This window comes from Topomyia yanbarensis, chromosome 1 (genome assembly GCF_030247195.1).
Source record: "Topomyia yanbarensis strain Yona2022 chromosome 1, ASM3024719v1, whole genome shotgun sequence".
Classification (NCBI taxonomy): Eukaryota; Metazoa; Arthropoda; class Insecta; order Diptera; family Culicidae; genus Topomyia; species Topomyia yanbarensis.
The window spans coordinates 75,348,173-75,362,860 of record NC_080670.1 but is presented as its reverse complement, the minus strand read 5'-3'; the positions used below and the strand labels follow the sequence as shown (position 1 = coordinate 75,362,860).

Below are 14,688 nucleotides of genomic sequence, written 5' to 3'. Positions count from 1 at the left end.
ACGGATACAGGTGTGCACATTTTTTTTCTATGTGTGAGTGCGGTTGTCATTTTTCTTTGATGAAGCCGAAAAAACAAGAGGATATGAAGAAGAAAAGCACAAACAAATGACGTAGTGGGCCTTCCTGTTGCCATAAGTTTTCTTTCGGTTCGGTCATAGTTAATTTAATCGGTTTATTCGAAGTAAACGTCCGTAAGGGCATGTTCAGGAGCGTTTTATTTTATATAGGAGTTTCAGAGTAGAACTGGAACTGAAACTTTCACATCCCCAGCAGAGCGTTTTGTTTTATTATTGTGAACAGATTTGTTTCAAAATTTAAAACTGTAATACGACGCCGTTCTATTTGTTGCTGATTTTAAAACACGTTTAGAACAGTGTTTTAAATACATGCAAAGTTTTCAGCAGAGACACTTAGAACAGATAGACTGGGGAAAAATAAATTTGAATGCAGTAACGCTGAAGGCATAGCGAGACATGAATTTTAAAGTGAATAGAACACCTGCTAAAACTGCTGCTGGGGACAGAAAGTTCCAGTTTTAAAATTTCCAGTTTTATATTATAGAACCAAATACAAATTAAATACGCCAAGGTCCCATACAAAAGGGTAATCATTTTTTGGCTCTCCGAAAACTAGATTTAATGAACCCTATGCATGGATGTTGCTTGGTAACTAACACACACTAAAAAGTAATATGAAATGGCAACACATTTTGATAAATCCAATCAGAGCATGCCGTTCTTAAGTTTATTTTTTGTTGACATTTGTTTATATTTCTGTGGGGATTTGTGGTTCGATATAGTTTCGCATATGCTGAAAAAAATCGTGTCGTGGCTGGAACCTCAAATTAACCCTGCCAGGCCATCAATTTTCAACGATCGTTCCGGAAGCAGCTGCCCTTGGGTTGATACTTTCTTCGGGTCGAAAACAATCCTAACATCAATCTGATCAGTCTAATTCAAAACTGGAATCAATTTAGCCTACACCATATATGCACTACGAGCTATTTGACGCTATGAAGAAGAAGGAAAGTTTAATTCCCCACGATACGGTTAGTGGTATGTGTTAGTTGCGCAACGTCGATCACCGCGCCGTGCACACCCCTGCTTCGAGACGATCGCGAACACCAGCCCTACCCAACGGTTGACAGGAGGATCGACTACCATAAGGTCAGCCCTACCCAACCACTGACAAGAGGATCGACTATCAAAAGGTCACACCGGTGTGACGAAGCTTTATATATAAAAAATTCATTGCGCGAGGCGAATCGTTAAAATTTATTATTCTAACTTAAACCTAAAAATTTATTACTACATTCCGCTGTACAACTATCTCTACATTTACTCGGTAAGAATTAATTACGCTAAACTAAATACAGTCGAATTAAACATGAATTTGCCCTAAAATAGGACCTACGGTAAAGTTAAAAGGCTTTAGGAAAACGTAACCTAAATTTATTAATTAAAACATCAGGACAGGTACAATTGAAATATCTACTTAGCCTAACTTAAACTAATTTTAAAACATATTTACAAAGGTTTCTACGAATAAGCACTTTATTTCGCTGTTTGAATTGTTGCGTGATAGCGAAGGGCTACTACAGTGAGTACAATCAAATACAAATTAAATACGCCAAGGTTCCATACAAAAGGGTGATCATTTTATGACTCACCGAAAACTAGATTTAAAGAACCCTATGCATGAATATTGTTTGACAAGTTGCCAATACTGAAAAACAGTACGAAATGGCAACACGTTTTGAAAGATTCGATCAAAGCATGTCGTTCTTAGGTCTGTTTTTTGACAACATTTGTTTAGGTTTTTTGTGAAAAATTTGGTACCATGCGATGTAAACTGCTGCCGGCCAGCATTGATTGTATCGTGAGTATGTATAAGGTTACAAATATTTACTGTGAATCTTCTAGCAAAACTAGACAGTAATAATGGAACCTTACTCCTGTTTCAGTAGATATTGATGGAGCAATCGCAGGATGAATAGCAGCCGATCCAACCAGTCTTGTAGCAATAGACATACCAAAACCATTTTGCTATCGTCACCGGTATTCCTTCAATCTAGCGAACGCTGCTTTAGAAGTTCAATGCTGCGTTGGTAATTGTCTAGTTTAGAGACTTTATTGATAGGTTAATTTTAACCTAAATAAACCGAATCCGAGTGCGGAAATGTAAAATTATTAACCAAAGTTTGGTAAACTGATAAAATAATAGCGACAGTGCTTTAACCAATGAGCTTATGCTGGGAGCTAGTGTGATGCGGCTTGGCCGCATATCCGCGGCCAAGGATCCGAAGGATTTGGGGTAGCGAAGTCGGACAGTGCACCAGAAAGCGATGTGGCGTAGCCACATTAGTCAACCGAACACTTACTACGCTACCGCTCAGTCGGCTTTTAACTAGCTATAGCCCCTATGTTTGAGTAAACCGGGTACACGAGAGGATCACAGGTTCGCTTGCAATTCCAACTACGGGTTAATCAATGTCTCGTCCAACAGATCCTCAGCGGCTTTGCGCCACTTCGGATCCTTGGCCTCGGATATGCGGCCAAGCCGCATCACACTAGCTCCCAGCATAAGCTCATTGGTTAAATCACTGTCGCTATTATGGGTATTATTAAGCACAAATTATTTTTTTCAGTTTACCAAACTTTGGTTAATAATGTTACATTTCCGCTCTCGGATTCGGTTTATTCAGGTTAAAATACACCGTTTTGGCAAAAATCCGCATTAAAATTGGACCTCTATCACTAAAGTCTCTAAACTAGACAATTAACGCTGCGTTCTCTGATTATTCTGTTGAACTCGTGAGGTTCACTGCTGTGCAAAATATCACGAATTAATTAACATCGTGTTGAACCTAATCAACACAATTCGTAGATACGCAACAATTTGTTCGGTACTCCACAAACGATTGGGACATGGAAGAATCAGGCATATTAGGGTAAAACATGGACGATAAATTAAGAACACGGCGAGAACTTACATAAGTGATCACGTTACCGGACAAGTCAGTTGAAAATGATACTGTCGAATTGATGTTCGTTCAGCATCTTACCCGTTTATCAACATGATCGCAACTTCGAAGTACTGGCCCTTAAAAGGATATTCCACGATGAACTGAAACCGTACAAGTAAATTCAATTTCTGTCCAAATAAAAAAAGCGTGCAATTATCATTGGAAGTCCGCTTAAGCTACCGGTTTGTACTGCGAGCCTAATCAGTTCGTTTTATCAATAAATGTTAGTTTGTTCAATCCGGCGTTCGCTTTGTTGATTTGGGGAATGTTGGCTATTTTAGAGTATAAAGAATTTAGAATACGTTGACAGTTTATTTAGAAAAAAATCAGCGTATGAAAAAGATGGCTGCTGAGCGAACTGTGTTACCTGACGTGTCAAGTCTGTCTGAGAAGTACGGTCTTATGAACATACCTTCAACAAATGAAACCCGACGCGCGAACGAGTTCCGGTTGTATTTCGTCCTATGTAGAGCCCAATATAGTGGGAATTACGCTTGAAGCAATGTTTTTACAAAATAAAAGTACTACTCAGAATAACTGTGTCACACTTACATATGTTAAGCCAATTAATTTGACTATCAGCCTTATATTACGCCTTATTATTATCAGCCTGTATTACGCAGTTCTTCTAATGCATCATCCCGGATAAGGAAATCGTTCATTGTGCTCACACAAGGTTCTACCTATAGAAACGTCCGGATAACCACTGGCCTTGGCTACTTGTGAGATGTTCGTGATGGATATCGGATTGATTGGGGTAACTGGCGATTTAGCCTAGATTATAGCACCTGCAAGCTACAGTAGTAAATATAATCAAAAGGAAATTGATTGAATTAAACCGCCTTCCGCCTTTTTAATGAATATTCCCAACACATCCTTTACATAGCCTCCCTCAGACCTTCTCAACTTGTTGATTTGAACTGCCCTGCAAACTTTCATAAAATCATCGTCAAACATGGTTTGGATAGGCACGTGAAACTTTCTGAAATCGCTCTAACGGGCGAAGCATTTTTCGCTAGTGACAAATCGTTTCTGATTTTCTTCCTTGTATCCGACTAGAAACGCTGCTGATATGTTGCCGGAGCTGCTTGAATGTGATTTTTCCCGATATTTCACACTTCTTTTGGAGAGTCTCTTCTGAGGTGTTGCGATTTACTACAAAATGACATGGCATATATATTTTAGCCGACAAACTTATCTTAAACTTACCTTCCCACAGAATGTTTTCTTCGGACGGCAGTTTTGGCAGTAGTTCATCAAGAAAAGCATTCATTTTTTCAGAATTTTAATACAAGATCTGACGGTGGAACTGCATTCAGCAATTTTATCGACTAAGTGTAGATTTGATTAAAACCAGGAAATTCTATTTTTCGTGGTGTAAATCTGATTGGCACTGTCTGAGGTCATTCCAATGATGTCCGTTTGTTAGTCAAATCTGCTTACTGGTTTGTCTGTCAAGCAAAATACGCTTAACAATGCACCAAAACAACAAGGCGCTTCAACACCGGCATTTCACTGAAGGTTATCATCTGGATCAACACTAATCACTACTGGTGAGCAGAAGCATACTTGTAACAGTTGTGACGGGTGAGTTGAAATGAAAAACGGTACGGCACAAGCAGTCGCATACTAGCGAAAACTAGTTTGTAGCAAAATTATTATGTGAAATTGTCTCGGCATTTTGGGAAAGTGCCCTTTAACTGTATACCACACGTTCGTCCATATAAAATAGATCTTATTTTCAACGTTAGCACTTTTCGTCAGCCAAGGCTCCAGGAAAATAACTGAAACATTTGAATATGTCAGAAAAGCAAAAACAATTTTTGCAGTGACGCCAGTTTTAGCAATATTTCATCAAAGTACACTGTCACTTTGACACTGTACCTTTCCAGGTACAGGGTAGCTTAAAACGTGTCCTCGAAAAATCATGCGAGCATTCCGTATTAACATATTTGTATTTGGTACAATAGTCCTTTATTCCAAGAACCCTAACCTACAATGTTTCTCTTCGTTGTAGAAATTTGTAATTCTTCAATAAAGTCTTCACAAACTCGGCAGTCTCGTTTCTATCACCAACAAATTTACAAATTTTGTATCGAAGGAGTGGCGAGCAGATAGTCACACTGCGTTTTGAAATGCGACGATCCATCAGTGCGGAAGGTAGTTCGACTCGTGCAAGCGGTACGACTAAGAACAACGTTAACAATCCGGTTCACCCGGAGACGCCTAGTCAGTTGTAGAATGACGCCCAGGCCGATTCTAGATCTCAGCTGGTGTCGTCAGTACCGAAAAAGGTAGTCCAATCCCAAAATGGGTCTCAGGCGGCTGTTGAAGTTCTTGTACCATCCAGAACGATCGTCACCAAAAAGAAGTGTGTTGGAAAAGGAGCCATTCCTAAAGTGCAAATTAGAGCGCCGAACAAAACGAATATGAAGGCGGCCTATGTCAAGATAAAAAACAGCTATGTTAGGCGAAACCCGCCGCGTTCGCAAGAGCCGACTTAATAGCTGCCGATTATGCGATGAGCCCGATAACCATAGAATGGTACAGTGTGACGTATGCGATTTTTGGTACCATTTCTCGTGCGTCGAAGTGAGCCAGTCAGTTGAAGAAATAAACTGGTCGTGCCCTGGATGTGCAAGCGTGCTTAAAATCAAAACAAACACCGCAATCCCGGTACCGAAAGATGCCCTTGAGACGAAGGAGATCAGTGAGAATCATTCGAAGCAAAGTCTACCGCCTGACGTCACCGTTTCGGCAAAATCGACCGGGAAATCAAGTAAACGCAGCGATAGAAGGAAAATCGAGCTACAGCTGCAGAAGCTTGAGGAGGAGCGTAAATGTCAGTTGAAGTATCTGGAGCAGAAGTATAGTCTACTGAGAGATCTGGAGAGCGAGAACTCATCTCAGGTGAGCAATCCGGATTCTATACTAGATAATGCGACCAAAGTACAGCAGTGGATAGAAGATACGGAAAATTGCGGTGATGACTCAGGCCTTGTTGACGTAGACCCGGAGGACGAACATTTATCCCGCAAATCTCAGGTACCCCAAAGGCAGAAAGATCCTCTGCAAGAGCCGCGGCAAGAACACATTGATCATGTAGCACGACTAGTCAACGAGCTACTGACTATAGAGCGTAGAGCTCCGACTGCGGTTGCAGACCCTATGGGAAACTCCCGAAACCCTCAAGGTAACATGCACGTGGGCATTTCGGTTGCTGAACGTGGTCTGACGAACCCCAGAGCTTTAGAGCAACGGGTAACTATCTCCGAAGCGTGGGCACAGAGATCAGCAATGATTAAACCCCCTATAGCCCAAGACAGAACGTTCGAACGACCAGTTCCTCCGTCGAACCTCCGCGAAGAATCAATTCGAAATCAACCGCGAGCACAGAGCTATCCAAACTGCCGCTCCGATGTGCGTACGCAGCGTCTGAATCGGAGGGAGACCGAAACGTTTACGGATGGTTTAGATTTCGTCCCCGGACAAGGATCTACTCCAGTACCTCAATCGCGGCAAAGAATCATACCCCCCGCAATTGGGATGGACAACGAGGACTTCACATATACGCTGAATCGAAGCCAGCTAGCCGCTAGGCAGGCCGTATCAAAAGACCTACCAGACTTCGGTGGGAATCCAGAAGACTGGCCGCTCTTCTTTTCGATTTTCAATTCTTCGACTCAGCTTTGCGGATTTTCGAACGAGGAAAACATGCTCAAGCTGCGGAAGTGCCTCAAAGGAAAGGCGTTGGAAGCAGTAAAGTGCCGCCTGCTACACCCATCGAACGTGCACGGAATAATGTCCACCCTGAAGATGCTATATGGACGACCGGAAACAATCATACAAGCAAGGAAGATCCGCTCATTGCCATCGCCTGTCATTGAAAAGCTAGACACTGTGATCCATTTCGCGCTCAGCGTAGAGAATCTAGTTGCAACGGTAGAAGCCTGTGAGATAGGAGATTTCATGTACAATGCGTCCCTGAGGTACGAGTTGGTGGAAAGGTTGCCACCGACGTTAAAGCTGGACTGGGCAAGAAACTCCCGGAACAACCCTAACCCAAATCTCCAGGATTTCAGTATGTGGCTACGCTTCGTTGCTGAGGATGCCAGCACCGTTTCAATCCTGGCCGGCGGTGATAATCGACACAGGACAGCAAAAAGAGATGGTTTTTTGAATCTTCATGCAGAAGAGGACTGTCAGTCACACCGAAAACTTTCGAACGCCCCAATGGTGAGCAGAACTTATACTCCAAAGGAGTCAGGCAAAGTATGCGTCGGATGCAAAGGAATCTGTTTAACGCTCGCACAGTGCAAACGATTCAAGGAGCTTAGCTATGATTCAAAGTGGGCAGTAGTGCGGGAGTGTAAAGTTTGTCGGAAGTGCTTACGAAAGCACAATGGCCCGTGCAAACAGAAAAGGGTGTGCGGTACCGACGGCTGCTCATACCTGCACCATCATCTTCTACACGATGAAGGAAAGCACTCGTCGACATCATCCTCCACCCCGGCCAGAGCAGCTCCACAAACTCAAAGGAATCATGCTACCAGCACAAGTTGTAACGTTCACCAAGGGCAGTCCGAGATCCTGTTCAGAATCGTACCAGTTCTCCTTTATGGTCCATCAAAGATGGTACGAACCTATGCCTTTATAGACGACGGATCTGAACTCACGCTGATGGAGCAGAGTTTAGCTGACGAATTGGGAGTACAAGGACCCACAAAGTCTCTATGCCTGCGATGGACCGGTGGCGCTTACAGAACGGAAGATCTGTCTCAGAAAGTAAACTTCCAGATTTCAAGCGTCACAAACCCCTCCAAGAAGCTTTCGCTTCGCGAAGTACACACAGTCGGAAGTCTAGGGCTTCGGCCGCAGACGTTACTGATGCCGGAGATGCTAGCAAAGTACCGACATCTGGTGGGTTTGCCGGTGGAATCGTACCAGGAAGTCAGCCCCCGACTTCTCATTGGGCTCGATCACGCCAGCTTGGGAAACGTGATGAACTACCGTGAAGGTAAGCCGAATGAACCCATAGCAGTCAAAACTCGGCTAGGGTGGATGATTTATGGATGCTGCTCCAGCGCGAGAAATGGCACCAGCCAAATCAATCATCACAATTTTCAATTATGTCAATGCGAGATGACATCAGACGAGGTACTGCACGAAGCCATGAAACGGTACTTCTCGCTCGATAGTCTTGGAATTAGTAAACCAAACAAACTGCTACTATCCAACGACGATCAAAGAGCGAATGAGCTGCTGCAATCGTTGACCAGATATACGAAAGGTCGTTACGAGTCCGGCCTTCTATGGCGATACGATAACGTCAGACTCCCGGACAGCAGGGCAATGGCGCTACGGCGATGGGAATGCCTCGATCGGCGGATGCAGAGGGATGACAACCTAGCTCAGGAACTGACCTCAAAAATTAACGACTACCTAGGCAAAAGCTATATTAGGAAACTTACTGAAGAGGAACTAAAGACATCTCGTGAACGAGTTTGGTACCTTCCGATGTTTCCGGTAGTGAACCCTAACAAACCCGGCAAAATAAGACTCGTCTGAGACGCGGCCGCTACTTCATACGGAGTCTCATTGAATTCCGTACTTCTCAAGGGACCCGATCAGCTAACGTCTTTAATGTCCGTCCTGATTCAATTTCGTGAGTTCCGTGTGGCGGTTTCCGGGGACATCCGGGAAATGTATCATCAAGTCCGGATGAGACCTGCGGATCAGCACTATCAACGTTTTCTGTGGAAGGAGAAGGTAGCTGACAAAAATCCCAGCACGTATGTTATGCAGGTCATGTCGTTCGGGGCGTGCTGCTCCCCCAGTACAGCACAGTTTGTTAAAAACGCCCACGCAAGGAAATTCGAGCACGAAGACCCGGATGCCGTTCACGCTATCGTTCACCAGCACTACGTTGATGACATGCTGATCAGTGCAGAAACGGAGGAGAAAGCAGTACAACTAGCAGCTGGGGTAAAAAAAATACACGAATCCGGAGGCTTTGAGATGCGAAACTGGGTCTCAAATTCACCGGCAGTCGTTGCTGCTTTAGAAGGACAGGAAACTGCGGAAAAAAGCATGAGCATTGGAGAAGTAGACACAACCGAGAAAGTTCTTGGGATGTGGTGGGATACTACTGCAGATTGTTTTACGTACAAGCTGTCTACCAGACATGATCCCGACCTACTATCCGGAAAAAAGCGACCGACGAAACGTGAGGTCTTACGCACGTTGATGATGGTCTTTGACCCGCTCGGCCTGATCAGCCACTACGTGATGTTCCTCCGTATCCTTTTACAAGAAATCTGGAGAGCATCCATCGACTGGGATGAGCAAATCCACGACTCTCATTTTCAAAAATGGCTCAAATGGTTACAGATCCTACCTCGAGTGGCCGATATTAAAATACCCCGATGCTTCCGGACTACTACATCAGTAAAAAAAAGTAACCTCGTTGAAATTCATACATTTGTAGACGCGAGTGAGAATGGATTTGCAGCAGTTGTCTACCTACGCTTCCAAGAAGGGAACACAGTTGAATGCGCACTAGTTGGGGCAAAAACCAGGGTTGCACCACTAAAATTTCTATCAATACCCCGGTCCGAACTACAAGCAGCCGTTATTGGAGTAAGACTGGCGGATACAATTATGGGGTCGCTCTCTATAAAGGTCCAGCAACGCTACTTCTGGACAGACTCCAGAGATGTCATGTGCTGGCTCTATTCGGATCATCGTCGGTACAGCCAATACGTCGGAACGCAAATTAGTGAAATCCTTGAAACGACCAATCTACCAGAATGGCGATGGGTTCCGACGAAACTAAACCTAGCAGATGATGGAACTAAGTGGAAAAGCACTCCGGACCTAAGCAACTCTAGTCGATGGTTTCGCGGACTCGATTTTCTATGGAAATCAAAAGAAGAGTGGCCACCCAGATTGCCAACGTTTGGAGCTATCGACAAAGAGTTACGTCCACACCTGCAACTTCACATTAAGGTTCCCGAACCGATTATCGATGTAGACAGATTTAGCCAATGGAGCGCTCTTATGAAAACCACAGCATACGTATTCAGAGCGATTAGTAACTTCCAGCGTCCTATTCACAATATTCCCAAATCCACTGGACCGCTCACACACGACGAGTTAGTCCAGGCCGAGTCCTACTTATACCAGATCGCCCAGAGAAGCGTTTACAGCGAGGAGATTGCTATTTTGTCCGCAAACCAACCAGAGCATTTGAAAAACAAAATATGCAAAAGCAATCCGCTTTTTGGTCTTCATCCGTTCATAGATGAGAAGGGGGTCCTAAGGAATCGCGGGCGAACGAACGCTTGTAAGTTTATTGATAGTAGTGTAGCTAATCCAATCATTCTACCCCGAAAACATAGCGTAACCAAACTTCTGGCGATGGACGCTCATCAAAGGTTTCTACATCAAAATCACGAGACCATAATAAATGAGGTGAAACAACGCTACTACATTCCCCGTTTGAAGGTCCTCTACAAGTCAGTACGCAACAGCTGCCAGTTCTACAAAAATGAACGCGCTCGTCCGCGGGCACCGATGATGAGCGACCTACCAGCCTCACGCCTAGCAGCCTACAGCCGCCCTATCAGCCACATCGGGGTGGACTACTTCGGTCCAATGACAGTACGCATTGGTCGTCGAACGGAGAAACGCTGGGGTGTCCTCGTAACCTGCCTCACCGTACGTGCCATCCATTTAGCAGTTGCACATTCTCTCACAGCTGACTCATGCATTATGGCTCTACGCAACGTAATCGCCCGGAGAGGAGCACCAATCACCATATATAGCGACCGTGGTACAAACTTTGTCGGAGCTAACAAGGAACTAAAACCAGCACTCGCCGAGCTGAACCACGAGAAGATTGTAGCAGAGTTTACCACGCCACACACGAAGTGGAGTTTCATCCCTCCCCTGTCTCCTCATATGGGAGGAGCATGGGAAAGGCTAATTCGCACAGTCAAACAAAATCTGAGTAAGCTGCTTCCAAATCGTTTGCCAACCGATGAAAGTCTAAGGAGCACACTCATAGAAGTAGAATGCATCGTGAACTCACGACCTCTGACCGATATTCCACTTGATGATGATCAATCTCCCGTATTAACACCGAACCACTTCATCTTTGGATCGTCTAATGGACTGACTCCATGGACTTGTTTCGACGACAACCCTGAATTTTTGAAACAGAACTGGCAACTAGCGCAAACCATGGCAAACCAGTTCTGGCGTCAGTGGCTCCGTGACTACCTTCCTTCTCTGATCCGCAGAACAAAGTGGTTCACGAAAGTGAAGCCAATCGAGATCAACGACATTGTACTCATCGTCGACGAAAGGCTTCCTCGCAATTGCTGGCCCAAAGGACGGGTGATTGCTACCAAGGTTTCACCAGATGGGCAAGTCAGGTGGGCCACACTGCAAACGTCTAACGGAATATATGAGCGACCAACAGTTAAGCTTGCGGTACTCGACGTTGACGTAGGAAGGAATGCATCTCATGCGGATCTTCGCTGCATTGAAGGGGGGAGTGTTAGTTGCGCAACGTCGATCACCGCGCCGTGCACACCCCTGCTTCGAGACGATCGCGAACGCCAGCCCTACCCAACGGTTGACAGGAGGATCGACTACCATAAGGTCAGCCCTACCCAACCACTGACAAGTGGATCGACTATCAAAAGGTCACACCGGTGTGACGAAGCTTCATATATAAAAAATTCATTGCGCGAGGCGAATCGTTAAAATTTATTATTCTAACTTAAACCTAAAAATTTATTACTACATTCCGCTGTACAACTATCTCTACATTTACTCGGTAAGAATTAATTACGCTAAACTAAATACAGTCGAATTAAACATGAATTTGCCCTAAAATAGGACCTACGGTAAAGTTAAAAGGCTTTAGGAAAACGTAACCTAAATTTATTAATTAAAACATCAGGACAGGTACAATTGAAATATCTACTTAGCCTAACTTAAACTAATTTTAAAACATATTTACAAAGGTTTCTACGAATAAGCACTTTATTTCGCTGATTGAATTGTTGCGTGATAGCGAAGGGCTACTACAGTGAGTACAATAGTCCTTTATTCCAAGAACCCTAACCTACAATGTTTCTCTTCGTTGTAGAAATTTGTAATTCTTCAATAAAGTCTTCACAAACTCGGCAGTCTCGTTTCTATCACCAACAGTATGCGAAGAATACAACTATCCTTTTAACCACGACCGTTCGTTCCGGGGCGTAGATACACCACCTGGAAGATCATCAGAAATGCTTGGACAGCGAAGTTAAGCAGTATGATGCTAACAATGACAAGTTTCAACGCTTAGTAACCAGTAGTGGTAAGTTGGGTGGTTTCTTTAAATAATCTCTTCTCGCACAATATAACCTCTTCTCGTTAGATTACGATCCGACGTTGGCAGCCGAAACTGACATCTATACTGAGATGGCAAAAGATGCACAACCTACTCGTAGTAACAAGGATGAAACGGAAATCAGTCGCCTGTTAGGCACTCAACAAAAAACTACTCAACGTTGCCTTGAGTTCAACACCGAAAGTGTCACAAATAATATCCTTCTGGTGTGCAATCTACTGTATCCAACCAATACCAACAACCGACATGTCGACGGAACATTTGCGTCATGTTTGAAAAAATATATGTCCGTTGAAAAAACTACACCGGCCTGGTGTGAGAAGTGCAACAAGTTCACCCTCACTAATCAAAAGAGTCGTGTGGCTGATCTGCCGGAAATTCTATCGGTTAACTGCAGTCTGGAGATAAACAAAGAACTTGAATATCTAAAGAAACAAATGCTGCGACCCTCTGCCCAAGTGTCGATGTGGGCTCGCGAAATGGTGCAAACGTAGGTAATGGGAAAATGTGTCGTTGCGGGATGCACTGCTCTCGGGTAGATTGTCACTTTTTCCATCCGGATAAGATTCCTTGAACCTGAATGTTGTTCTGACATGTCTTTTAATATTTTACGCTGTTATTACAGAAAACCCCCACCGTCGTTCAACTCGAATGCGTCTAATCAAGGCCAGCAGAAATCATGGTTCCCGCTGGGCTTCCGAATGACGTTGGATGAGAAGGAGAATTTGGAAATTGGATCGTTAAAAACTGATGAAGGCTCTGATGCTCACGAAAGCTGCAAACTAAGTGAGTCAGAGCATATTTCGTAGTAGCAACCATTTGAAATCTTTTACATTTCAGATATGCCGTTCCGAAAATCGAAAAGTATCGCTTGTCGGCGGCCGTTTGCTACATCAATGACAGAACTCAGTGTAATATGGTAGCTTTGGTGCACGTACGAAAGAGCTAGAGAGATCTCAAAACGGATCGAAGTGGAGGAGACTGGTACATATTCAATGATTTTAGTATTCCCTGGTTTCCGTGCAAGAAGCGGTTTGGTTTGCACTGGATTGGAAGATTCCATGTTCTGATTTACACCAGTACAGCACTCAGGAACGAACAAGGAGTGAACAAGGAATGTTTGACTCAGTACGTAAATCCATTCACAAATGATCTGTTGCCGAACCAAACTCCGGCGAAATCCGAGGGGACAACCATTTTAAACCGTTGGATAAAAATTAGATCTTTCTGTTGGGGGACTTGGTGGCAATGGATGCGGAGGAAAGTCCGGTCCGATGGTAAAATGTCCACCATAAAACCTCGTCACATGAGTGTGGCTAGAATCACGTGTATCCGCGGGCTAGGTAAACATGAAGGAGTTCCCTCCGTCGATGATTACATCTCCTTTCAGGAGCAGGTTGTCGATTATCTGACAAAATTATCCGGAACCAGGCGATCTGGTTGCTAACTTTAGCAACAAGAGACTGACGACGCTGAACAGGTCCTACAAAAATACGCTATCATTTCGAAGTAAGCAATTTACACAGTTGAACGAAGTGCGAAGGACCTGTTCAAAATGCGGGTGGACTTTGTCCAGAAACTAATGGAGAAACAGCGGGAAGGAACGGAATGAACTATTGCTACATGCTCCTTAGGCTTAATCGGAACCAAAATCCTTCAACAGTTTCGTCCACTCAGCCTTTAATCCAACCGATCAAACAAATATTATCCTATGAACTTCACGTTTCTAGCAGCGTTGTCAACTGTTAGCATATTTTGTTTCCGCTTGAAAATACACAGCGTTTATGGACACAAATTACAAAAATCTTGGTTCTTTATTTTACACGTTTATTATTCATCCCTCTTTAGCATAAAGGAACAGTCAAAAGGATCCAGAAAGCATATCACTCAAATCGGAAACAACGACAAATAATATTAGCATCATTGATATTTGTACCTAGGATAGGATCCGCCAGCTCTGTCCCCTGTTTTTGAACCAATTCTGAACCAGCTCGTGATTGGATGAAAGTGACATAGGCAAACCTTCGGCTTGGAAACTAAAAGTACTAAAGGGCTGCTTGGAAGTGTTGTCATATTGTGATATCAAACATAAAACGACGATTGTTAACTGTGTTGATTTTTTTGTTTTCTCGAGATGAAGTGCAGGCATTATTTGGCAGACGAAATCAAACATATTATCCAGAACTGAAGTTCCCGAGAGATCCGGTAGCGCGGTTATCGTGGATTCTGTTCTGTGTGTGGAATACCCTAATAAAC

At 43.8% G+C, this 14,688-nt stretch overlaps 2 protein-coding genes and 2 long non-coding RNA genes across 8 annotated transcripts; 3 read left to right on the top strand and 1 right to left on the bottom strand.

Annotated features, from left to right (window-relative positions):
- The first annotated feature begins 1,169 nt into the window (after window positions 1–1,169).
- Window positions 1,170–1,669, top strand: LOC131677964 (uncharacterized). Its single transcript, XR_009303504.1, has 3 exons — window positions 1,170–1,345; window positions 1,408–1,476; window positions 1,536–1,669. It is a non-coding gene; the product is annotated as an uncharacterized LOC131677964 (long non-coding RNA).
- On the bottom strand, window positions 1,533–4,815 carry LOC131677963 (uncharacterized). The gene is made up of 2 exons (XR_009303503.1): window positions 4,236–4,815; window positions 1,533–4,181 (listed from the first exon to the last, which is right to left on the bottom strand). It is a non-coding gene; the product is annotated as an uncharacterized LOC131677963 (long non-coding RNA).
- Window positions 4,816–8,669: 3,854 nt separating this feature from the next.
- Window positions 8,670–11,262, top strand: LOC131696266 (uncharacterized). The gene is made up of 2 exons (XM_058984816.1): window positions 8,670–11,191; window positions 11,250–11,262. Exons 1-2 carry the CDS (start codon window positions 8,670–8,672, stop codon window positions 11,260–11,262), a joined length of 2,535 nt encoding a protein of 844 aa, XP_058840799.1.
- A 180-nt stretch (window positions 11,263–11,442) lies between these two features.
- LOC131677961 (PAN2-PAN3 deadenylation complex catalytic subunit PAN2-like) lies at window positions 11,443–14,558 on the top strand. Of its 5 annotated transcripts, none has more exons than XR_009303502.1 (7): window positions 11,443–11,871; window positions 11,934–12,002; window positions 12,062–12,126; window positions 12,187–12,399; window positions 12,460–12,926; window positions 13,058–13,218; window positions 13,273–14,558. XR_009303502.1 is itself a non-coding variant. In XM_058958064.1 (7 exons), the coding sequence occupies exons 5-7, from the start codon at window positions 12,504–12,506 to the stop codon at window positions 13,353–13,355; spliced, it is 663 nt and encodes a 220-aa protein (XP_058814047.1). In that variant the 5' UTR covers window positions 11,443–11,871; window positions 11,934–12,002; window positions 12,062–12,126; window positions 12,187–12,399; window positions 12,460–12,503; the 3' UTR covers window positions 13,356–14,558. The 5 variants fall into 5 exon arrangements, 4 of the variants coding, with proteins under 4 accessions (XP_058814047.1, XP_058814049.1, XP_058814048.1 ...); XM_058958064.1 differs by having other exon boundaries at window positions 12,460–12,922; XM_058958066.1 differs by lacking the exon at window positions 11,934–12,002 and having other exon boundaries at window positions 12,460–12,922.
- Window positions 14,559–14,688: the final 130 nt, after the last annotated feature.

Excerpts from the sequence above, each read along its gene's own strand:
- LOC131677961 (XM_058958066.1), top strand. The coding sequence starts at position 12,504 with ATGGCAAAAGATGCACAACCTACTCGTAGTAACAAGGATGAAACGGAA. Across the intron at positions 12,923-13,057 it reads GCTCGCGAAATGGTGCAAAC|AAAACCCCCACCGTCGTTCA; the intron begins GTAGGTAATGGG and ends CTGTTATTACAG. Across the intron at positions 13,219-13,272 it reads TCACGAAAGCTGCAAACTAA|ATATGCCGTTCCGAAAATCG; the intron begins GTGAGTCAGAGC and ends TTTACATTTCAG.
- LOC131696266 (XM_058984816.1), top strand. The coding sequence starts at position 8,670 with ATGTCCGTCCTGATTCAATTTCGTGAGTTCCGTGTGGCGGTTTCCGGG.